Source organism: Panulirus ornatus, chromosome 33 (assembly GCF_036320965.1).
Source record: "Panulirus ornatus isolate Po-2019 chromosome 33, ASM3632096v1, whole genome shotgun sequence".
NCBI classification, from domain to species: domain Eukaryota; kingdom Metazoa; phylum Arthropoda; class Malacostraca; order Decapoda; family Palinuridae; genus Panulirus; species Panulirus ornatus.
The window spans coordinates 17080301-17106888 of NC_092256.1; the positions used below are offsets into that span (position 1 = coordinate 17080301).

The window sequence follows — 26588 nt, forward strand, 5'->3', positions numbered from 1 at the left end:
AGGGGAGAGAGAGAGAGAGAGAGAGAGAGAGAGAGAGAGAGAGAGAGAGAATGGTGGTCATTTGTCACCATTTGACAGAGGAGGACGGAGATGACTTCTGCCTCCCGATGACTTGATTTCTTGTGTCGTATATATATTTCACCCTTTCCCCCCCCTCACCACCTCTCTCTCTCTCTCTCTCTCTCTCTCTCTCTCTCTCTCTCTCTCTCTCTCTCTCTCTCTCTCTCTCTCTCTCTCTCTCTCTCTCACACACACACGTAAGCCTTTGAGCTCCTGAGTGCATCTCTCCTCCCATCTTACTCCTTCCTCCTCTTTTCCCCCCCACTTCCTTCTTTCCGTTCTCCTCCCTCCTACCCCTACCCGGTCGTCTTCCCTCTTTCTTTCCCTCACCATGTCCATCTCTTCTCCCTCTCCCCTCCACCACCGCCGCTGGTGTAGACGGGCGGGCGGTATCGTATGCATCGTTAGAAGTTGTAAAGTTGAAAATACTCAGGTCGACGCGCCACTCAGGGCCCACCAGACACACGTCCCTAACTACCGGGAGAGTATTTTGTATATGTTCTGCTACGACCTGTGGGTGCCACTACCCCGCCCTCCTCTACGACCTCTAAATGCCACTACCCCGCCCTCCTCTACGACCTCTAGATGCCACTACCCCGCCCTCCTCTACGACCTCTAGATGCCACTGCCCCGCCCTCCTCTACGACCTCTAGATGCCACTACCCCGCCCTCCTCCACGACCTCTAAATTCCACTACCCCGCCCTCCTCTACCACCTCTAAATGCCACTACCCCGCCCTCCTCTACGACATGTAGGCCGTACTACCCACCGTTTTGTTGCCTTGATATGTTGGTGGCATTGTCTCTCATCCTGTGTCCCCCTACGTGAGCGTGGGTAGTATATCTGACCCTCTTTGGAAAGGGACCGAATCCTATTCTGGAAAAACAAAGAGAAAGACCTTATAGAGTCTAGTAGTCCATTCAAGACCAGATAATACTTCATATCACTTATATACACTGACTATTTTTACGAAGGTTATGGAAGAAAGCATTTGAAACGCTTGTAGATACAGTGAATGTGTCTCAGAGTCTCTTCAGACTAATAAGAAAGCAGGCTACACTATGACTCCTTAGGATTCGATCCTTCAGGGTAGCAGTGCTAATCCTTTGGGACAGACGTAAGCGACACTGCCCACTGTAATACACAGCTGTGACTCACTGCTCCATCCTTTGTTGTTATAACCTTGCGTGGCAGGCAGCACTGCCCCCATCCTGCGGTACTGTAATCAAAGGCCAGTATATTGTAAGTCCTATCCTCCCTTACAGACATGAGTGGCACTGGACCCTCCTTGTACAACAAGCTTATGGCCTGAGGTGCTTCTCCCGTAGACCAGTTATGGGTAATGATGCCCAATCATTGTACTTCTTCTGCCCTTACCATCCTAGTCTCTCAAGTTCCTGATCCCTCCCACCATCACGTATAGCCTCAAAAAGAACCCAGTTGGTCTGTTGTTAATTGAATTCCCTAATATTCCTGTGGTTCGTACATGTAAACAATGCTGTTTCCCTGTATGACATTGCACGCAAAAGGCTTTATACACCCGTCTGGTGACACACAGATTGTCGCTATCTGTCCATTTGTCATGCAGACATGACAGGTTACCGTCCATGTTTCTCCCTTCGATCAAGTATAACGATTATTTGCAATAGTTTCATCTCTTTCTATATGCCAGGACACACGGTATGTCCTGGGCCAGACGTTACAGGCACTCAACCCTACGTGCTATGGCCTGGGAAAGACGTGACAGTCACTGGACCAACTTGAGTCTTATTGGAATGCAAGTGTTGGGAAACAAACTTCAGGCAATTTACTGTAGTGGTGTGAGAGGCTCAGCCACCGGGATGGGTTAGCGTGCATGTCCATGGTTACTGGAGGTTTCTGTGAGGCGAGTTACACAACGTTATGGATACAGTGATTTTTCGCGGGTTTGCTGAGCCTAGGGTTCTGGAAGCGGACATTCCCAGGTACATCAGTGTCATGAATTATTTACAAAGTTCGTAAAACATGACATCAGGCGTCGTAAAGTGGGTACTAAAGGTGCACTCTTATTATATGGTGTTGTGGTGTGTAGTTATGTAATCTATCCCGTGTGGTATCCACACTTTCAACACATTTCTGCGTTCCTTGTCCTCGCTCTCTACGCCTCCTCCGCCGTCAGTAGCAGTTCTTCGTCTGCCTTCTCGATGTCTCCATTTTAGCCTGTGTTCCTCCGGTCCCTGAGCTTCTCATGTCCTCCCCTACCTTTGGCTCGCAAGTCTCTCCTCCTCCTTGGTCCCCCACATCCTTTATCTCTTAGGTCTCTTGGGCTTCCTCTAGGTTCAGTGTGTTCCTCCGGGCCTGCTTCATTCCCTGTAGGGGGGGCCTGTAGAGTGGTTCTTTAAGCCTTGTAGTTGTTAGTTTGCCTCGATCTCCTGGACAGGGCTTTCTCATCTTCCTCTGGTGTGCAGGTTCGTGGCTGCCTTTTCTTTTCACTCTAGGTGTCGTAGGCGGTACATGATCTCCCGAGCAACTGTTTATCTCTTAGGCACCTTTTAGCTCGGGGTTCCCCTCGCTCTGTTGGACGATTCTTATCTCCAGGGCTGACTTAGATTAACTAGACTATCCTTCGTCACTTAAGTTGCCTTTGGGCTATCTTCCAGACTTCCCTTCCATCTCGTGGATCATCTCAGGGTCCCCCAGAAGCCCTCTCTGTAGAGTTGCAGGATCCCCTGGATCTCCTAAACCCGCCCCTTTGTTTCTTGCGTTTCAACTCGCCGAGCTGCGGCGGAGGCGCGGGTACATTATATGACATTATTATAGTCTTCCATCTTGTCTCCAGAGGCCCACCAGACCCTTGTTGTAAACCTTGTGGGAGGATAGGGGGAAAGCCAGTCAGTCTCACCTCCCGTACGCGTAGCTCTCACATTTTTTTTACCTCCCACGTCCCTCCTAAACTTCGTGGGAGAGTAGGGAGAGCAGCCGAATGAGATACTCACATTTTTGCCTCACGCATCCATCCTGGAATATCCTGGGAGAGGAGTGAGAGCCCCGCCACACTTAAGACTCTCACACAAATTCTCACCTCTTACAATCCATCCGTCCTGGCTCTATCTACTTGGCGGGAATAGTCACATGTTACACTGCTCTTCTCTCTCTCTCTCTCTCTCTCTCTCTCTCTCTCTCTCTCTCTCTCTCTCTCTCTCTCTCTCTCTCTCTCTCTCTCTCTCTCTCTCCTCTACTGCACCCATAGCTCAACCAGGTCCACCCACCAACACACACACACACACACGCACACACACCCTTGTTCACAGGTGTACGTTATCTTCTCTCCTTCCCACATACCTTCAGTGGCTGAACACACACACACACACACACACACACACACACACACACACACACACACACACACACACACTTACTAGACTGTACGGAAAAAAGCAAGAAAATGACAATTTTCAAAAATGTCCTTAAAACTCCCTTAAAAAAAAAAAAAAAAAACGAACTTCTGGAGGAAGTTAACACTACTACGGTGAAGAATAAAGACAGGAGAGAGAGAGAGAGAGAGAGAGAGAGAGAGAGAGAGAGAGAGAGAGAGAGAGAGAGAGAGAGAAATAAAGTTGGGTCTTTGGTTTGTGTGGGGTTCCCTTTGGTAGGGGAGAGGGGTCGGACAGATTCACAACCTCAGGGTTGCCGATGGAGCGGAAGTGGAGTTGACAGATTTGCATCCTCAGGTTCCGAGGAGGTCACCCGGGGGAGAGAGAGAGAGAGAGAGAGAGAGAGAGAGAGAGAGAGAGAGAGAGAGAGAGAGAGACGCAGACGAAGAGGAGAGGAAGGAGGAGAACAGGGGGAGCAAGAAAGGGAGGAAAGGAGAGGGGGGAAAGATGAAGGGAGTGGATAAACCAAAAGGGGAGAGGTCATAAGCGATGAAGAAATAACTATACATGAGGGAAAAAAGAACGAAAATCGAAGAAGAAGAAGAAGAAGAAGAAGAAGAAGAAGAAGAAGAAGAAGAAGAAGAAAGAGATGGAACGGAGGAGGGAGGGCTTGGAGGTCGGAGGCCAGGCGCTGGGTAAGACGAAGACGGGGATAAATCCTATAAAAAGACGTGTAGACGAAGGGTGCTGTAATGTCATGTACGTCAGAGGTCACAAACCTGTCTGCGCCTCTCTCTCTCTCTCTCTCTCTCTCTCTCTCTCTCTCTCTCTCTCTCTCTCTCTCTCTCTCTCTCTCTCTCATCCACCCTTCGACGCCGCCTCCCGCGTCCTTCTGTGGGTGATCCAGAAGCCAGGGCCTTACCCCTCCAGCGTCAGGAGGGCCATGGTCCTCACCCTCTGGCCATGGGTCCGCAGCGTCAGGAAGGCCATGGTCTTCGCCCTCTGGCCATGGGTCCGCAGCGTTAGAATTACCATGGTCTTTGCCCTCTGGCCATGGGTCCGCTGCGTTAGAATTGCCATGGTCTTCGCCCTCTGGCCATGGGTCCAGTGCGTCAGGAGGACCATGGTTCTCACCCTCTGGCCATGGGTCCGCAGCGTTAGGAGGGCCATGGTCCGCACCCTCTGGCCATGGGTCCGCAGCGTTAGGAAGGCCATGGTCCTCACCACTATGGCCACAGGTAGTACCCCATTATCCCATCTTCGCACTCACACACCCCCATTGCACCACACCACCCCATTCTTTCTCCCCTCTTTCCTTCCCTTCCCTCTCCCACCTTCTATCGTTTACCCTCCCATTTTCTCTCTCCTTCCCTCCCATCCCATTTCATCCTATCCCAGACCCTTCACTGAATCCCTCCCTCTCTCTACCTCCTCCGCTGCCTCCCTCCCTCCCCCTCCACTCCCTCTCTTTATCCTTCTCACCCCTCCCTCACCCTTCTCCCCAACCATCACCACCACCCTCCCCCATTTCAGCATGTTATCTCCCCAGCTAGCCGCGTCCTGGTTCAGGTGATATCATGTATCACTGATCACACACACACACACGTCCCTCACCTCCCCATCCACCCACACTTCCCTCACTCACTCTCTCACCCATCACGCTCTCACTTATTCCCCTTGTATCCTCTCCTCCTCCCCCTCCTCCTCCTCGTCTCTCTCCTTGTATCACTTCTCCTCCCACCCTTTATCGTTTTCTCCCACGGTTCCAGGTCCCATCTCCCTCCATCAAAGCCATTGTCAGTCTCTCTCTCTCTCTCTCTCTCTCTCTCTCTCTCTCTCTCTCTCTCTCTCTCTCTCTCTCTCTCTCTCTCTCTCTCTCGTTGGTCGGGGCAGTAAGTAATATCCTCCAGCATAAACATGCCTACCGAAGGCCCCCCCCCCCACCCCCGTGGTGTCGTTATACAGGAGATGGTCGTGAGGCCCAAGGTCAGGTGACCACTACGTCATGCAAGGGGTCGCCGTCCACCTGGTGTCATGCGTCATGATTTCCCAGGATGAAATATGTGCCCGCGTCCGGCCCATGTTTCACACGGGCCCAAAATACAGGATCTATCCGAGGCTAAGAGTGTAGATGGGAGAGATGGAACAGAGGAGGGGGCCAAGTGAGGATATTCCCTCAAAGGCTCAGTCCTCTGTTCTTAATGCTACCTCGCTAACGCGGGAAATGGCGAATAATATAAAAAAAAAAAAATATATATATATATATATATATATATATATATATATATATATATATATATATATATATATATATATATATAAATAGTTACGCCAGATATAAATAGTACACTAGGTATGGCTTGGAGACCCACAAAGTAAAGAAAGGCGTCGAAATATTGTCTTCCTCCGTTACAACGGGAAATCGTCAATTTGAGACAATTCTTTTGTCGACTGAGGATTGGCCACAGTGTATTGACCCAGGGTCACTCAATGGAGAGGTGACCTGACCGCAGTATGACACACGAGCAGCTGTAGTATTGCCGTGGAATGCGACCAGAAATATACTGGTCTCAGAGTCGGATATGAATAGTCATAATGATCGAAGGAATAACTTTACTGGGGAATTTTTAGGCATTTTTTTTAAAGGGTGCCAAAGTTTATGATTTTACGTTAATAGTATTAAGTTATTCGATATCTTTAAAAAAAAAAAGCCAAAATATGTATTTCAAGTCAATGATTTTACGTATTTAGATATATTTACGTGCTAAACAACACCGAATAACCAGTAGGTTTTAGTGTTTTACATATTCCACAAAATCAAGATAGATAGTCAGATATGTACATGGATAGTCAGATATGTACATGGATAGTCAGATATGTACATGGATAGTCATATATGTACATGGATAGTCAGATATGTACATGGATAGTCAGATATGTACACCCTTTCCTCCCAGCATATGCAGGTGAATAGACATACACTCACTCATGTATACACAACTACACACACATTTGGATCCCATTGTACCTTCACCATAAAACATGTATATCATGTTTACACTGATTAGCCAGGGATATTATACATTCAAAAATGTATGAATGGAAAGTATACACAATGCGTATATTCGCTTCCCCCCGCTGGTAACAACAGTGACACCATTAATGCCGTTACCCTCACCACGCCTGCCACCACTTGCTGTTGTCAGCCAACAGAAACGCCATTATTAATCAGGTTACGAACCCCAACACTGAAGTCACCCACGGATACAACGCTATTCTCAACACGAGAAACACAGCTGACATCCAGAAGTGCAGTTACTAACAAACATATATCCCCGAACAGCTACCGTCAGTACAACTGCCATTGTTACAACCACAGTCACAACCTCTACAACCATTGCCACCGACCACAGCCGCTGGTACATTACCACCCCCCCCTCCCCCACCGCCCTTCTCTCACCTCTCGCCCCAACGTCACCACCATCCCCACCAACCACCACCATTCCAATCACCTCCACCACCACTTATGAACTCAGCCCCCCCAGCACCAGGATCCCTTCAAGACATCATAATAAGACAATTAGGAGATAATTCCTCACCAGGATTAGCCGTGAGGGCCCCCCTCGTCAGCCAACAATGGTCTACACGTCTTAAGGGGGACGAGACACCCCTTTTTATCCCCCATATTTACCCCCTTTTTAATTCCTGGGAAGAGGGGGGAAATTCGTGAAAAGACGAGAGAAGTGTTTACGGCACGTTAGGCGTGTGTTTGGCACGTTCACATTGAGTAGGAACTGAAAAAGGGGGACCTGAATGCGACAAAAGAAGACCTGGATTCGACAAAATGGAGCATGGTTGCGATACAGGGGGACCTGGGTGCGATGAACTAGGACTTGGGTGCGATGAAAGAGGACCAAGGTACGACAAAAGGGGACCTAGGTGCGACAAAAAAGGGACCTAGGTGCGACAAAAAGGTGACCTAGGTGCGACAAAAAGGGGATCTAGGTGCGACAAAAAGGGGACCAAGGTGCGACAAAAAGGGGACCTGGCTGTGGCAAAAAGGGGACCTAGATGCGACAAAAAGGGGACCTGGCTGCGGCAAAAAGGGGACCTAGATGCGGCAAAAAGGGGACCTAGATGCAACAAAGAACTAGGACGCGTTGTGGTGAATGCGAATGCTGGTTGGATTTAAAGGATTTTTAACTCGATCTGAAAAGAGTTGGATTTCTTTCTGGTGGTTTGCCATTGTTGTGTTTTAAAGAAAAAAGAGAAATAAAGGATTTTGAGGGATAAATGTGACCATAAAGAAGATGGTGCCGAAGGAACGACTGCATCGCCCAGATATTTGTGGATGCTTGTAATTCCCTGTTTGTTATTACGGGAAGAGATTTTTACACTTGTGTGGCCCCCATCTCTTCTGTCTGTCGTCATATATATTCTTTTCTTTTTCTTTTAAACTATCCGCCATTTCCCGCATTAGCGAGGTAGCGTTAAGAACAGAGGATTGGGCCTTTGTGGAATATCCTCACCTGGCCCCCCCTCTGTTCCTTCTTTTGGAAAATTAAAAAAAAGAAAAAAAAAAAACGAGAGGGGAGGATTTCCAGCCTCCTGCTCCCTCCCCTTTTAGTCGCCTTCTACGACACGCAGGGAATACGTGGGAAGTATATATATATATATATATATATATATATATATATATATATATATATGTATATATGTGTGTGTGTGTGTGTGTGTGTGTGTGTGACATTCTGTGCTTGTGTTTGTGTGTGTCTGTGTATATATTTGCACGCACTTACCAAACAACTTGTCAGCGTCGTCACAACTTTCAAATCAGTCTCCTTTTTTGCCGTCATAAGCACGAGATTATCCCTTATTTGGGTTATATTTTGATGTATACAAAGTGACTTTTGTTTATGTAGATGTTACATAGTTCCACGTATGGTGTTAGCCTCAAGTGCCTACGAAAAGCCTAACCTAAGCAGTATCATGCTCAAGGTATAAGACCCCCAAGTTCACCTTAATGTAACCTGGTTATATTTCATCAATCTTATAACCGGTTTATGGTAACTTTCTCCTCTGCGGGGATTTTGATGCAATATTCAGCCATGGGGCTCCTTTGAACACCAAAGATTAATGCAAATTTTGTTTTTAGAGGTTTTATCTCTATAAGATACTAACGGCCTCGTCTAATGTTAAATACGTTAGCGTCTCGAGCATCGGCAAGCGTGTTGCCTCTCCTGTATGTTAATTATGTTAATTTGTCTCATGAAACTCTGAGAAATTTCATGATTGAACCGAGTTCTTTTCACCATCAGTCAGGAACAGATTTTAATTTGAGTTTTAATACAGGTATTTTTTCTATTACATTTCATAGTTTAGATTTTTTTCCTGTAATGCATTGAATCATGTGTGTGTGTGTGTGTGTGTGTGTGTGTGTGTGTGTGTGTGTGTGTGTGTGTAAAATTTGGATATAGCTGATGGAACATCTTTAGAAAATGTATGTTACCTGCCAAAGGTTAATTTCAAGATCCCTTGCTCGCAAGAAGACCCTCACCTTATACATGGTTGATGAAATTCAACCCCAGTAAATGCAGTTAAGTGAGGACGGTACAGTGTGTGTGTGTGTGTGTGTGTGTGTGTGTGTGTGTGTGTGTGTGTGAAAGAAATCCACGATATGAGTATCACCAAGCAGGGGATTAGCTGCAGGAAATAGGTGAGAGAGAGAGAGAGAGAGAGAGAGAGAGAGAGAGAGAGAGAGAGAGAGAGAGAGAGAGAAGAGGAATGAGTGACTTGATCACACCTGTAAAGGTTTAAACCACTTTGGTTATGTCGGGAAAGAACGCTTCTACGAAGGGTGCAGAGATAGAACAACTCCATATCATTACCTGAAATTTAGCAAGAAACTTGCTAGAAGAGATATGAATAAGTACTGTCATAGTATAAGAGTTGAAGATGAATGAAAAAAAGTGAGTAATATAAGCGTGCATGTGGACGGCATATAGATGTTTCAAAAGTTGTTTGATTGAGGATAGGATCAAGTGATGGGGCTCCGTGAGTATAGAACTCCATCCTCGTACAGTAATTACACACACACACACACACACACACACACCCAACCTTATGCAAAATCGTGATATTCGACCGACTAGAAATGGATTCAGACAGTGTCCAGCGAAGCTCTCCCACAGAACAAGCGTGTATATGAATGATAAGGAGCTGGTGTTGGTAAACAGATCTGTATGTACAGTGACTTTAAAACCCAGGGGACGATGTAGAGTAGTGGGGAAGGATCGAGCACACAGGACCCCTATATATCTAGAGGGAAAGGACGGGTATTACTACTGTTGATGCATGAGGAAGAATTTTTTTGAGAGGTCCAGTTGAATCTCCCTTTTCCGGGAGATCACTTTACCTTATGTTTTCACGAGGGAGGAAAATTACAAGTGGTGATCCAGAGGAAGAGGTGAAATAGACGAGCAAGCACAGGGGCAGACTTAATGGAAAGAGGCACCCGACAGATTTTCTGACTGCTCGGATCTTGTAGAATTGGAATCCTTAGACGTATCTTTATGACTTGTATTTTTAAGGACAGAGGAGACATATTCGTTAAGGCTTGAGATATCGTGTCTCAAGGAGTCTGTATAAGGATGGAGGAGACATATTCCTTAAGGCCTGAGATATTGTGTCTCAAATAGTCTTGAGATTAACCGTTAATGCTGAGTGTGTATGACTAGTGCACCTTGCATGGAAAATATACCCAGAGACACTCGCGTAGGAAGTGATTCTCTGGGTTACGCAAGATGTGCGTGCCTGGTTGGTCCAGACGACAGTAGATGATCGAGGCGAAGCGTTGCAGAGAGATACCACACATCATTAACCACAGACGGTGCCAGCAGGGTCTGGGTTGTGGGTCCAGATTGTAGTTCTGGAGTTTAAAGAGTAACACATGATTGTTGAGTCCACGTCTGGAGCGGAAGGATGGACCTTATGTCTGGAATATACGGATGGACACTGCGTCTGGAATGTAGGTGTAAGAATACAGATTTTTTGACTGGAAATGGGTCTGGAACGTAGGTCTGGAATGTGGGTGTAAGAGTGCAGACCATACTCTGGAAAATGTGTGGAGTCCACACCCATTTCCAGCCTTCCTCCCACCTGGTGTTCGTGTGTGTCAGAGAGTGGGATTATCTGAAGGGTGAGGCAGGAGGGTATTGGCTTGCAGGAAGACTACCACTGGGGTGAATATAGGGAGGACAGTAGAGATTTTTGGGGAGAGGGAAGACTACCATTTAGGTGATGGGGAGGTTGCGCTGGGGGAGAGAAAGGCTTTGTGGTGCAAGAGACTGTGGTGGATAGTGGTGGCGGCTAATGAGTCCAGGATATCCGTCCCGCTCCCTGCCTCCTCCCTCCTAGCTCCCTCACTCCCTCCCGACTCCCTCACTCCCTCCCTTCCTCTGTCTTCTCTCCCCGCTCTTTCTTTCAGTCTGTCTCTCCCTCCCCTTGTCTTCTTCCTCCTGTCCTCTCTTTCTCACTCTTCCTCCCTACCTCCTCTTTCTCTCACTTTCCTCCTCCCTCCTGTCTCTCTAACTCTCTCTCTTTCTCTTATCTCCCTCCCTTCTACTCTGTTGTCTTTCCATCTTCCTCCTCCCTTCGCTGTCCTCATGTTCCTTTCCTCTCCTGCCTCTTCACTAGTCACCTCTCTGTTCTTTCATGTCCTTCTCCTCTCCCTTCCTTTATCAATTTCCCCTCTCCCTTCTCATCGCTCCCTCTTACAAGCTAAAATTTTTATCATGTGTTTCTCCTTCGTTTGCTCTTGTGATTTCCCCCTACCTTCCTAATTCCCCTATTATCGCCCTGTCTTTGTGTGATTTACGCATACGCTTCTCTGCAGTTCTTTTCTTTACTCGTCATATTACGTATTGCCGTTTGGTGTTAGATTTTGATTTTGATTTTCACTGCTAGGTTTACCATTCTGTCTCTTTGTTCCCCCTTTTCTTTGACAGTTTCTCTTGTTTTCCAGTTTGTCTTCGTCTCGTGGTGTTCTTTTTTTTTTCTTCCTCCTCCGCAATCTTTCATCTTAATTAGAAACTCGTCACTATCTTCCTCCCATACATCATCTTTCTGTTCTTCCCCAGCCCCTCCCAACACGCCCCTCCCTCCTCTTCCTCCTCCTCTTCCTCTTCCCTTCCTCTTCCTCCCCCCTTCCTCCTCCTCCTCCTCCTCCTCCTCCTCCTCCTCCCCCCTTCCTCCTCCTCCTTCTCCTCCTTCTCTGAAGTAGCAGGAACCAAAGTGATGTGTGTCTTTGATGCTCTATTTATTCTAAGGCTTATTAGTTTGGACGGGGACGTCTGTCGCAAGATACACAGACACAGATCCACCGCCTCTCCTCCGTTCGCCCCACCAAGAATGTTATCTGTGGACACACGAATCCCCCGAAATCCTCAAGGGTCATATATATATATATATATATATATATATATATATATATATATATATATATATATATATATATACAGGAAGAATATATCCTCGAGTCTTTTCGATTGTGGATGATTTGACTCAGACGGCATTAATGACGAAACTGATTGTTGATTGGCCAAAGAAACCCCAGTGAACCGACCAGCCAACCCTCCGAAGTCTTACAGCTGTGAGAGGCAGTTCATAAGGACCCATTTAGGGTGTTTGGGATGATATTGTCTTCCTGTGCGTGAATTTTTTTGGGGGGATGGTCGAGTTCCCGCCTTTGGCCTTGGTGGTGGAGGAACCCGGTTCGCTGTTCGGAGGAGTCTAGAGAGATGTCTTTGTTGGTGTTCGGAGACGAAGATTGTACTCTCTCTCTCTCTCTCTCTCTCTCTCTCTCTCTCTCTCTCTCTCTCTCTCTCTCTCTCTCTCTCTCTCTCTCTCTCTCTCTCTCTCTCTCTCTCTCTGCCACCACAGGAAGGACACTAGAAATGTCACACTTACGAGGGGGGAGACAGCATTGGATGTCCGATGATGCTGGAGAGATCCCGAGCTGAGCGAGAAAGCTTGGAAGTGAACCTTTCCCCCTGATCTCTTATTGTCGTCGGAGAAATACATGATTGGAAAACGCAGTAGTCGATTCATAGAAAACGGATGTCCCCCAGCGGGTGGAGAGCACTTAATTTTCTCATTGAACACACACACACACACACACACACACACACACACACACACACATGATTTCCACCATTTCCCACCTAAGAGTGTTAACAAGGAGGGAGGCTCAACCAGATTAGAGAACATTTAGTATGCAAAGCAGGTAATGGTCTTAATTTACATTCCTGCAAGATACTTGGAGAGTTCTCAGAGCGCTGGAGTCAAGGGGGGAGGAGAGAGAGGCAGGAGGAGCTACTAGTAATAGTAGGAAGAGGATGAGGAGGAGGAGGAGGAGTTGGGCGTCCCCCATGATTGAAATGCACATCGCCACCTGTACTTCGACGGGGAACTACTGCTTGCGAAGTGCCAGACACCCAACCAGCCTCCTGCATACATTATGACGTGTGTGTGTGTGTGTGGAGGGGAGAGGAGGAGGGAGGAATAATGTGAGTTGTTACTCTCTCTCTCTCTCTCTCTCTCTCTCTCTCTCTCTCTCTCTCTCTCTCTCTCTCTCTCTCTCTCACACACACACACACACACACAAGAGTTACGCTGGAAGCTTGATTTGTCTCATCATGTGTCTGCTGCTGAGAGAGGAGGAGTGTTTGTCCATACTAATCCTTTCTCAGCGATGGAGGAGGCCTTGGACGAGGCGTTGTGTCTCGGAGCCAGAACATGAGTTAGGATAACTGGTGCGAGTTCTGAGGGAACTTGATTTATTTCGTGTGCAGTGCTGTTGTCTTTCGAAGTGTGGATATACTCAGCGTGTGAGTGAGGCGTGGCTGGGGTTTAGAGGTTGTGCCGTTAATGGATTGGTGTTCCCAGCAACGGTAGAGCCGTTGGAGTGTGTAACTGTTGCGGTTAGTTCTGTTGCCGTTGTTACTGTTATAGTTAGTTCTGTTGCCGTTGATTCCTTCCCGAAGGTGGTCAACGAAGGAGAGATACTGTAAGGTGGTGAGGAGGGTGGGAGGACCTGAAGGATTCTCGTCTCGTAAGTCACTCTCAGAGACCGACCCTCTGACGCCTTTATGATGTTATTACATTATACTGGTGCAGTAAGATCTCGGTGGCATTTACAAAACAATATATATATATATATATATATATATATATATATATATATATATATATATATATATATATATATATATATATTTGTATTCATTTATTATACTTTGTCTTCCGCGTTAGCGAGGTAGCGCAAGGAAACAGACGAAAGAATGGCCCAACCCACCAACATGCACATGTATGTACATAAACGCCGACACACGCACATATACATACCTATACATTACAACGTATACATACATATAGATACACAGACATATACATATATACACATGTACATATTCATACTTGCTGCCTTCAACCATTCCCATCGCCATCCCGCCACACATGAAATGGCACCCCCCTCCCCCCGCGCACGCCACATTCGTTCACATTCAGTCTCTAGCTGTCATGTGTAATGCACCGAAACCACAGCTCCCTTCCCACATCCAGGCCCCACAAAACTTTCCATGGTTTACCTCAGACGCTTCACATGCCCTGATTCAATCCATTGACAGCACGTCGACCCTGGTATACCACATCGTTCCAATTCTCTCTATTCCTTGCATACCTTTCACCCTCTTGCATGTTCAGGCCCCGATCGTCCAAAATCTTTTTCACTCCAATCTTCCACCTCCAATTTGGTCTCCCATTTCTCCTAGTTCCCTCCACCTCTGGCACATATATCATCTTTGTCAATCTTTCCTATATATATATATATATATATATATATATATATATATATATATATATATATATATATATATATATATTACACAGAGTATTGATTGCATATTTATAACCTACGTGGCAACACCGTAATTACCTCAGCGCCCTGAATCTCTCCTATCTCGCCGTCAGCAACTTCTTATCTCCTCCATAATTATAGGAACCTCCACCACCACCCCCCAACCATCACCACCCCCCAACCATCACCACCCATCTACACCACCACCACCACCATCACCATCACCATCCCAGCCTCTTCCCTCAACCCCCCCCCCCCCCCCTCATCAGCCTAGCCCACCTCCATGATATTAAATCAATTATAAAGCAAGACGCTCTTTTTTTCTTCTTCTAGAATTTAATAAAGGAATTTTCTAATTCCCGTAAATTGGGGGAAGGGTTTGGCCAAAGCGAAAAACAAGAAATATGCCTAATAAACCGATGGAAGAGGCAGACTGAATTAGCCGGGGAATCTTTTATTTCATTTCTGAATGCGATGCAGGGGTGAAAATGGCTTTGCTTTTGTCGTGTTATATATATATATATATATATATATATATATATATATATATATATATATATATATATATATATATATATATATTCCATTTTTAGTGTTTGTCTTCAGTTTATCAATTTGAAACACGGGGTCGAACATCAGAGTGTAACAGTTCGCTCTGTGGTATCACTGTTCATTTCTCCACATAATATTAGAAAGACCATATTTATTGTAGATTTATATCACTGAAAAAAATTGAATACCATATTTCCGTGTTTTATCATCTGTCTTTCCGTACGTACGTGCGTACGCTTCATAACCATAGTAGCGTAGCAACTAATGTTCCTAGCCAAGGTAGGAAACTCGCCTCATTTCTATATAATGTTTCCGCGTTTTAATGTTTTCCCTTCAGGGTGCGTACTTTTTTTTTTTTAATAGGTTTGTCGATAGGATGCTTACATTTTAGTGTTTCCTTTAGGATATATTTGCGTTTTAATGTTTCCTTTTTATCTAGTATATGTTTTCGTCGTTTCCTGATGTCTTCGTATTCTATTACCCATCAATGGCTAAACTTCATTTATCAAAGTTTTTCCAACTTTTAGTATACATTTCTTTAGTATTTTCTCTAGAAGTATCTGTGCTTTCAAGTGTCTGTATTCTATGCTAGATATCAGTGTCTCTCCAGTGAAGTCTTATTTCGAATATTCGGAATAAGTTCATATTCAAATATTTTCTCAAGCTCTCTTTTTTCAAAGACTTCCACATTAGAACACTTGTATATTTTCATGCTCTTAGACACGCTTGAAAAACATAGAAAATGTGTTATCGATTTAGAACTCTTATGGCCTTAGAAGAATAAGAATACCTCACCTCTCCCCCACCTATAGATAGATAGATAGATAGATAGATAGATAGATAGATTTTTGTCCTCCCTTGAATATTGAATCTCATTTTCTCTCTTCGTTCTCAGGGGGACTCGCCCTTCGGCCGGACGGAAGCCTACATGAAATTGGACCAACTGGGAGAAGGTTCCTACGCCACCGTCTACAAGGGCTACAGCAAGTGAGTGATCACCAGTTCTTCCTCGTATTTTTTTTCTCTCTCTCTCTTTTGGGGGCTTGGTATGAAAACCGCTTTTGTTTTTTTAAGCCCATTTTCTTGAGCACGAACATTTTCTTTAAACTCTCTCTCTCTCTCTCTCTCTCTCTCTCTCTCTCTCTCTCTCTCTCTCTCTCTCTCTCTCTCTCTCTCTCTCTCTCATATATATATATATATATATATATATATATATATATATATATATATATATATATATATATATATATATATATATATATCGTGTATATTCAGGTTAGACAAGTGCGCCATTCTTGATATCCTAACACGACTTTAATATAGCGTTGATGACGTCAACTGGACCATGAGTGCCCAGCTTGGATCATGGCGACACCGTTTAATTCTCCATAACAGCTCATCTGCCTCACTGCCTCCCACCCCTCACTCCCTCACTACCTCACCCTCTCACACTAGTTAGGGTGACGCTGCCCTTTCCCTCTGGTGGCGGCCGCCGGAATCAAATCATTCGTAAGGATATGTATATATATATATATATATATATATATATATATATATATATATATATATATATATATATATATATATCTATATCAACTTCGAAGAACGGAAGGGAAAAGGATAATGTTTTCTTGAGCGTGTGTGTCGTTAAAGGGGGGTAGTTGAGACAAGTGATTCTCACCGAAGGGTATAAGTACAGTGAAATATGGCAGATCAGCTCTGGCAGTATCTGCAACTAAGATATACGAGAGGAGGAGGAACCCGCCCAAGGGAGCGAGCCCCCGTCGCAACTTGTGGTGCAGCGGTGCCTCTCTGCGGCTCGCTCAGGCATTGCCTCGGGGGGGGGAGGATTCACAGGGATTTACTGTATATTAAACGTTTGCGCGCACCACCGACACTGCTTCGCCATGTTCCCCGAAGCAGTTGAACCAAACTGAGGATCCTGTTTCGTAGGAGTTACTCGGGAGATGTAGTTCCTGACATGTTCCCCCGTCAGGGTGTGTCGGTAGAGATGTTGTTTACGTGCTGCACACTCGTAGACCACCTCCTCTGGTCATTGAGTGGAAGGGAAGGACAGACGAATATATCCGCAAGTGGTTCGTTTGTGTCTGAAACATGAATGTCTCGGGTTTCATTCCCGCCTGTGTTTAGGTCTAATATCTTATTACTCTAAATTCGTATTCATTTTCTTTTTCGCTTCATGTTGAAGTTCGTATTTCTGTAACATGAAGTAAGAACGTTATTACTTCAAATGAATAAGAAAAAATGAAATTGTAAGTTTTGAAGAGTCAGAGAAGTGATTCTCTCCTGAAATTTTAAGTATTTTTTTTTACGTTTCACAACGCATCGAAGCTCATAATACGAACAAGAAACGAAAAGGTTCATGATTGTTGTAGAATAGAAACCCATTTCGGAAAAGAATATCCTTGTCTCCAAAAGAATTAAGAATCTCTCATATGCTCATCATGAGAGAAGCAGGAAACGGAAGCCAGTTTTAAACCTCAGACTTCGAAATCAGAATGAGATATCGAGATGGTGAACCTTCAGAACAGAACCTCGGGTTCGAACCTTACGAGACTTTATATGAAAAAATAAACAGACACCAAGAGAAGAGGACGATACAGCGGTAGATCTAGACGAGGCTGATACACTAAGGAATCGGTCGGAGGAGAGATGAGACTTGGGGTGTGGTGGGAGGTGGGGTAAGGTTTAAGGGACTGGGTGTGGACAGGGTGGTCACACAGGCAACAACCCCTAGCCCAGCCAGACATGTCGGGCGTCTGCGAGGCCCAAGAGCTGATTAATGGTGCGACTTTGATTACTTTTACACTCAATTTACTGTGTCAGTTCCCACACGTGATGCGTTATTTAAAGAGAGCCTTCCCACACCCACCCTCCCTGCACGTGGTGTGACTCCCTCGCCTCTCCTCTGCTCCCTGGGGTGAGGAGGAGTTGGTATATGGTAGGAGTGTGTGTGTGTGTGGAACAACTCCCTCCATCTTCATTCCTAAGGGCGGAGACCTGTGCTGAGGAGGAGCTGAAAGTGTTGGAGGTAGCGTGATGGAGACGATTTTTAGTGGGGGATGCTTACCGTAAGGCAATTTGTTGGTTGTTTTTTTGGAGGGAGAGTGTGAAGAAGACTGGTCGAAGGATGTCGTAGGAAGGGTTGTGAAGTATAATGTTACAGTTGTGAATAAGTGTGTTAAGAAGTAGACGCTATGGTTGTTTTATAGAGGGTGTGATGGAGTGTTAGAAAGGTTTTTAAGGGCTGATGTTAGAATTTGTGGTTGAGTGTGTTAAAAGAGGTTGTAAGAATTTGTTAACAATGGTAATGTAATATAGGTTATGTTGGAGTTGTTATAACAAGTGTTAAACTGGGTTATCAGCCTCTGAGGTGGTGTTAGAAGTCTGTAAGAGAGATGTTCGATGGCTTTGTGAGGAAGTGCTGGAAGGGTTATGAGGAACTATGTTAGAAGGGATGTTGAGGGAGTGTTGGGATAGGTTAGAAGGGATTGTCTTATAAAGGAGGGTCAGGGAATGGTAGAATAGGCTAGAAGGTAGTGTGTTAAAAAGGGTTGTAATGTAACGAGTAAATATGAATGTGAGCACAAACATTTTTGTAAGAGTTTAGTAAAAGAAGTATTGGAAAATTATGTTGAAAGTGATTGTAAAAGATGTATGAAAAAACGAATAATGGGCAGACACAATGGCAAAAGAGGTTGTGAACGAGTTAGATATTTAGAAGTGGTTGTGGAAGAGTGCGTTATAACTTCAGAAAGTGTGTATAAGAGGTAGGGAGGTAGTACGTCAGGAATTATGAGGGAGTGTATTATGGGAAATCTATGAGCAAATGTGTTAGTAGGGGAAGGGCTGCTGCATTAGTTAGGTAAAGGAGGTTGTGAGTAGGTATTACGGAAGGGGACAGTGAGTGAGGGCATTGGAAAGGGGATTTATAAGACGATGGTTCGAGTACATGGAAAGGACAGACAACAGGATACCAGATGGTCCGTGACGAGGTTATTTGCACCTGCGCCTTCAAGCTGCGATTTTCAACAGCTTGGTTGACCAGAGACCCAACCCATCAGCTTGAGTAACCCACCTAGGCTGTGAGGGAGTACAAGACCTCCGAAGACTTAACTAGGCGTATCCATGCCTGGAGAATAGTTAGAATATGTACACTTTTCGGAGAGCTGAAGACATGATGCAGAAGGTCAGTTTGTGGAGTCAACAGAACTGAGATGGAGAGTAAACTCAGAGGAAGTTTGGCACATGTAATTATTATCAGAGACGCAGGCTGAGCACAGAAGGAAAGTCAAATGCTCCTGAGGTGGTTTAAGTTCACGAGAAGTTAAGAGAGTCAGAGTGATTGTTTGGGATAGTTTAAGGTCACCTTTGGAAAGTCAGGGTCACAGCCTGTTGATATATCTTCCTACCATATTGCTTGGATGTTATTTAGATTTGCTTCTGTTCCTTGTTTATTTCAGTTTCCTTCTTCGTCTGCTTTTGACATTCGGTTTTCAGTATTCCCAAAGGCGATAGAACTGTTCGCATCATTCATATTGCTATTGCTTTGTTTTCTCGTTCTTCAAATCTTCCCACCTCTTCTTCCTCAATTCTAAGCAGAATTATTTCAGTTTGCTGTCGAAATGCAAGTTGTATGATATTCTTATAGTCCCTCTCTTCCCAGAATCTTACACTATTCACTTTCATCCCTCGTATCTTAGTTATCCTTTCCTTCAGTCATACACTATTCTCTTTCATCCCTCATATCTTAATTATCCTCTCCCTCAATCTTACACTACTCTCTTTTATCCCTCGTATCTTAATTATCCTCTGCTTCTCTTCTTTTCCCCCTCCAGCCTAACGAACCAGGTGGTGGCGCTGAAGGAGATCCGGCTGCAGGAGGAGGAGGGAGCGCCTTTCACCGCTATCAGGGAAGCGTCGCTCTTGAAGCAACTCAAACACGCCAACATCGTTACTCTCCATGATATCATTCACACTAGGGAGACGCTTACTTTTGTCTTCGAGTATGTGGTGAGTGGCCGGGTGTTGTGTCCAATTTTTGTCTGTGAACAGCACAGATTTTATATTTTTCTAATTTCATTTCGTCTTTCCCTCAAATCTCATCTAACCTACCAATCACTGAAGGTTTTATATATATATATATATATATATATATATATATATATATATATATATATATATATATATATATATATACGTATTTAACCACAAGGCCTTGAGGTTCCGTTTAATGACAAATTAAGCTAAGAAAATCTGTTTTAAGACCCACAGAAAATACCCTGAGAAAAAGTGGACCTTCTCTTTTACCTTATTGGGAAGAGCAGTATGACTTACCATTATCAGTTCATCTCTGTCCTCAGTCTGCGAACGTCCGAGTCAGAGAATGATGATTAAATGTCATACACATTTTTCAGAAGTATGGTTACTTTAACATTTTGAATTTGAGCTAAATGACAGGTTTAGAAATAGGTTATTACACGTTTTTTTTTTTTACAGTGAGAGCAATTACTGTAGCCTTGGAGACCATCTTTTATTTTGTTATTGTATCATATATATATATATATTGCAGTAAGTCACAGTAATGCGCGTCATCTAGTTTTTGCTGATTATCACGAGCAAAAATGAAACACGCTAACCTGAGTGCATTTTCGTGTATAATCACATCTTCATTGCACACGAAAGTGCACTCGGCTTGTCGTGTGTCATTTTTTCTCGTAGTTTTATATATATATATATATATATATATATATATATATATATATATATATATATATATATATATATATATATATATACACACACAATATGTTAAGGGTTGTCTACAAAAAAAGTTTAGATTTTTGGTATGAATATCATTTACGGTTTTGATTTTTTTCTCTCTCTCTTTCTCTGTATCTCTGAAAATGAAGGAGGCTGTTCATTGAGATTACAGATGACATATAACTCAGATTAACATATTTCTTCAACAGCACACAGACCTATCACAATACCTAGAAAAACATGGTGGGGGTCTGCATCCGCGCAACGTGAAGTTATTGCTATTTCAATTGTTACGTGGCCTCTCCTACTGTCACCGTCGACGGATCCTTCATAGAGATATCAAACCTCAAAATCTTCTCATATCTGAAATTGGAGAACTCAAAATAGCAGACTTTGGTAAGTCTTGATATTTTTCTGTGTTCATATATCAAAAGATTAGTACTGCATGTTGCAGGGTCATGTCAAAGGCCAGTAAAGTTGAGGGCATAGTGAAGATGACCTTTGATCTGAAATATCAGGATCAAGTCAAAGGCTGGTATAGGTCAAGTCTTGGTAGAATGAAGTTACATCTTCAGTAAATAAGGGCCTTTGATATGACTTTTAAGGTCACATCAATGGTCAGTGGTGTCGAGGATAAAGTGAAGGTGGCATTTGACTGATTCATAAAGGTTAGATCCAAGGTTGCAATAAGCTAAACAATGATATGGTAAAATAAGTTTGATGTGTTTGTTGTGGGTCACGTTGAAGGCCAGAGTGTTGTTGAAATGAGGATGTATTGAATATGAGGGTGTAGTGAAGATGGTCATTGACCTTACCCATAAGGTTTATAGTTAAGATGAGGGTTTAGTGAATATAAGGATGCAGGGATGATAATGCGAGAATGAAAATGAAGATATAATCAAAAAGGTCTTTAACTTGACTCAGAAGGATGGAGTGAAGAGAAAGGTATATCTCTGATGAAGATGTATTGAAGATGGGGGTGTAGTAAAGATGGCCATTGACCTGTCCCATGAGGTGAATTCAGGTTTACTGAGGGTTTGATAAAGATGAGTTGTGGGGTCTCATACATAGTGAATGTTAAGGTCGGTGATAATGCCGAGTGAGTAATATTGTATTTGCATATAAATATCAACATTTTAGCTAGATATATGTGTATGGGTATATATGTATTTGTGTTAATCATATTGCGTAATGACTACAAATTACACACAGGTTTAGCACGTGCTAAGTCTGTACCATCCCACACATACTCCCATGAGGTGGTGACGTTATGGTATCGACCGCCAGATGTACTTCTTGGCTCCACTGATTATTCCACCTCTCTAGATATGTGGGGTGTTGGCTGCATATTCACAGAGATGATCACTGGGGTACCTGCCTTCCCAGGGGTCAGGGATATACAAGACCAACTCGATAAAATTTTCAAGGTGCGTATTGACAATAATGGGATATCACATTCTCAGTACAGTAGTTTAAGGATGCTACAGAAGTAACATATAAAACTGAGACAACATATCACTGGAATCTCTTCACTTAGTAAAAGTGTGAGGATAGCACCCCTCATTCTTCTCTCTTCCATGGTGGGCAAATTTAAACCCTCTTGCCTTTACCCATACCTCAGCCCTGTTGACTTTGATACTACTTTTCTTGCCTTCCTCTGAAACTTCTCTGTTAGTTTTGTCTATGTTTCTTTAAATGCAGTGACCAAACTTGGGTGGCATATTTTAGTTTAGCATTATAAAGGATATGAACAGCAACCTAGATATTTCCTTATCCATATAATTAAAATCTGTTCTTTTATTTAGCAACAGAAAATTTTTCTCCTTAACTGTTGTCCTAACAGGTTAGGGGCATTGTTGAGTCCCAGGTTCTTGTCACACTTAGAATCCTAAAGCTTATTTCCAGCTCAATGATGATAGTGTGTGTGATTGCTGTTTGTATGCTATAGGGAGAGTTTTTTTATTAAACTTGATTGTCATTTCCCACACCAGCAAGGCAACGCCAGGAAACTGATGAAGAATGGCTACCTCGCCAATGCAGGAGATGGCGAATAGTATGAAAAAAAAAGATTTATTTATGTATATGTATTTATATATTATCCCTGGGGATAGGGGAGAAAGAATACTGCTCATGTATTCCCTGCGTGTCATAGAAGGCGACTAAAAGGGGAGGGAGCGGGGGGCTGGAAATCCTCCCCTCTCTTTTTTTTTCCTTTTTTTTTTCAAAAGAAGGAACAGAGAAGGGGGCCAGGTGAGGATATTCCCTCAAAGGCCCAGTCCTCTGTTCTTAGCGCTACCTTGCTAACACGGGAAATGGCGAATAGTTTGAAAGAAAGAAAGAAAGATGTATATGTGTGTGTGTGTGTGTGTGTGTGTGTGAAAGATACATTATGCTAGCACTTGCTTACATGAAAAAGGACCAGGTGTTTAGTAAACAAGAAAAGAGTGTATGATTTCATACCAATATGACAGACCTTATATTCTTATAGAATTGATAGTATTGAAATAAGCATAAAAAAATTTCAAATGCTACGATTAACTTAACTGGCCTCCTGCAGGTTGTTGGTACACCAACTGAAGAGACATGGCCAGGAGTCACTCAGTTGCCAAACTACAAACCTCACCGCCTCGTCCTTCATCGTCCACGCAGACTGGCCTCTCTTTTTCCCAGACTCAATGACATTCCCCATGCTGAGTCCTTAGCTACACAGTTCCTACAGGTAAACAGCATCTTTTGCACTTTATTACAAGTGATGTAGGAAAGTTAGGTATCAAGAGCTCATTATATAGCTAAAAGAAAAACTGATAGTTTTTAAAGGACTGTATTAAGTATAAAGCAAAGTGTTCACAACTTTACTGCAAAAGAGAGGGACAATTCTATCATTTTGTCGGTGAAAGATTATATCTTCTAGAATTAAAATATCCAATTTGACAAAGGTTGAAACTTTATTATAGTGGGTTCAGGACTGTTCTGCATGTCATCTTTCAAACATAAGGCATGAGAGACTCTTCACTTCACTCTCACTCTCCCATCCTTGAACTGAGTGTCTCAAATTGCACTTCTAATTATGACTTAGAATTTCATTTCATATAGGAAAACCATGAAAAGAGATAGTTCATGTTACAGTTATAATCCAGTTACTTTGGCCCATAGCTCATGTTACAGTTATAACCCAATTACTTTGGCCTGTGCATTAGTAGGACATATTTCTTGTTATTACATGATATGGTTAATAAAGAAGAGTACCTCTAGAATTTGTAACAGCATTTCGAAAATCTGAATCTGATGGCTCTTTGTCCAAGGAACAAATAAGATATGTGAATGATGATGTGTTTAGAAAATAGGGATAACTTTATCTTCCATCATTTGTGATAAGCTTACAGCCAGTAGCTGGTCATTTTTGGTAAATAGATTGTCACTATACATTTGTTAGTTGGGCTCACATTTCTTTATGCAATCCAGAGTAGTGTCTAGGTAGAATTTTTGAATTGTTGTGCCTTTGACTCAACTCTGTTTAGGTTAAAAAAAAGAAGATGAATCCTTATTTTCCTCAAAGCCCAACAATAATACGTTTCAGTTTCTAATCCTTTACTAAAGTATATCCCAAATGTTAAATTTAAGGATTTAGTTATCTATTTTTGTTCATCCAATTACATTTCACATTCAGACTCTTCTTACTTAAATATTGCCTTCTTGCTTTGAGCTACTGACACTCTTTGCTTTTGTATGAGAGCTCAACTCATGCCTTTTTTTGCAGATTCAGCCTAACAAGAGGATCTCTTCAGAGGCAGCAGTCAGACACAGCTATTTTGCTGACTTGCCCCCTCAAATCTATGAACTAGACGCTGGTATGTGCTACTTGTGTTTGTTTTTTATATAAACAGAATATCATCTTTTGCTTGACAAATGTAGCTAAGAAACATAGGGCTAAGTATATCATACAAGAAATTATGCTTGAATGATCCTTTGGTGAATGCTATCCACTTCAAATGAGTGAATTTTGGTTGTTGAATCACCCATTAGTGAAACTAACTCAGTGTGATTAAGATGCAAGAAAGGAATGCACATAGGTTGATCAAGATACAAGAAGGGGATGCGTTTATGTTAATTAAGGTGTAAGAAAGGAAAGTACTAAGGTTGATTAAGGTGCAAGAAGGGAATGCAGTTAGGCCTGTTTCTAGGATATGTAATCTGGGATATATAAATAACTATGATCGAGTGGGTAATGTGTTATATCAACCAGTGATCACTTGGATACCATTTCCCCTAATTTGCAAAGGGCTTCATCACCTTATTTAAAGTAAAATGGTTGGGAAATATACAACAGCAAGAGAATTTAAAAGTGTTATTAATGGGGCGTATGGATGAAATATGTAATTATGTGATAAAAAAGAATGGTCATGGAGTCTTAGATGATTTCAGCAAGAGAGGATGATGAATTAGGTTAGATTGAAATAACAGTAATACTGATAGTGATAATGATAATTATATGATAATGATGATTATAATGATTATAAGAAAATTATAATGATGATATATGATGATAATAGTAATAATAATAAGAATGACAGCAGTAATGATCTTATTTATAATCTTTTTTACTGATAACTACTCTTCCTGCCATAGCAAGGTAGTGTCCAGAACAAACAAAAAGATGGCATCAGTTGCATTCATCTGCTCTCTAGCATTCACAATAACCCACCATAACCAGAGCCCACCATCCACAGACGAGTCCCACAGATTATTTCATGTTTTATCTTGACTTCTTCTTATGCCAAGATTCAGGCCTCTGGCACGATGTCATTTCCCTAATGCCACATCACTCTAGTTCATTCAGTTCCACGCATGCCACTCACCATCTTGAATGTTCAAGCCCCAGTGCTCCCAAAGTGTTTTCCACTCTGTTCTTCCATTTCCTTTTGGGTGTTCCCTCCTTTCTTCCCTCCACTTCTTGATATGTTGATCCTCTCTGTCAGTCTTTCTTTATGCACCTTTTCAGTATATTCAGACCATTATTGCACACCTAGTTAGCTCTAGCAATCATACTCTTTATACTACCACACCTCTCTCTCCTACATTGTGGTCCCTTACACGGCCAACCTGTCTCAGACCAAATTATATATTGTTTTCAGGCATTTGATTTTCAATTTGTCTATCTCCTTTCATGCTATTGCATTCAGGGCCCAAGATTCGCATCCATATAATACTGTCGGGAGTACCTTGCTTTCAGACATACTTATCTTTGCCTTAAAAAGCACTGACTTTTTCCAAACACTTTTCTAGCCCTCCCTCTTACCCTAGGTATCACTTCAGTTCCCAAGGTTCAATTCACTGCCACACTTTCTCCTCAGTACTTTGGAGTACATAGTACTCCATTTCCTCTAGGTCCTCCACATATAAACTTATGGTCAAAACAGCCTGTTATTCCTTCCTGTTCGTCATTGCCATACTTTTGTTCGCATTTACTCTTAGCTTACTCCTTTCACACACTCCCAAACTCTGTCACCGGCTTTTGAAGTTTAGAGCCTGCCACTAGAGGCTTGCTGTATGCAAACAACTAATTCACCTCCCATATTGCCATTCCTCTGCATACTGTAGACTTTACCCTCACTCTGAGGCCCTTGAAGTCACCTATCAACTACCCTGTCTATAAACAGATTAAGAGCCATGCAGACACATTTAGGCCCATGGAATTAGACACAGGGAATAACATTTGGTAAATGCAGTAAATGGCTGCACTTATAACACCTACACATACATATTAGAAAAATATAACTCCACAGGTTAAGGTTTATTTGATCTATCTAGCCCCTTGGTCATACTGATACCTATGATTTAGCAGGTTCCATAAGCAAGCATCTGCATGGCCCAGAGGGTGTTGAATATGAGACAATATAGGGTACTGCCAAATTTAGTGAGATAAA

At 43.1% G+C, this 26588-nt stretch overlaps 1 protein-coding gene across 14 annotated transcripts in view; it reads left to right on the forward strand.

Moving 5' to 3' along the window:
• The window catches only part of Eip63E (cyclin dependent kinase Eip63E), a 523995-nt gene that overhangs the window by 487698 nt on the left and 9709 nt on the right, over nucleotides 1-26588 (forward strand). For all 14 annotated transcript variants that reach the window (XM_071681680.1, XM_071681686.1, XM_071681682.1 and 11 more), the window contains 6 exons: nucleotides 15776-15867; nucleotides 19740-19914; nucleotides 20874-21060; nucleotides 21877-22091; nucleotides 23222-23383; nucleotides 24422-24512. In XM_071681680.1, the coding sequence (XP_071537781.1) occupies nucleotides 15776-15867; nucleotides 19740-19914; nucleotides 20874-21060; nucleotides 21877-22091; nucleotides 23222-23383; nucleotides 24422-24512 (922 nt within the window). The remainder of the gene's footprint in view (nucleotides 1-15775; nucleotides 15868-19739; nucleotides 19915-20873; nucleotides 21061-21876; nucleotides 22092-23221; nucleotides 23384-24421; nucleotides 24513-26588) is intronic.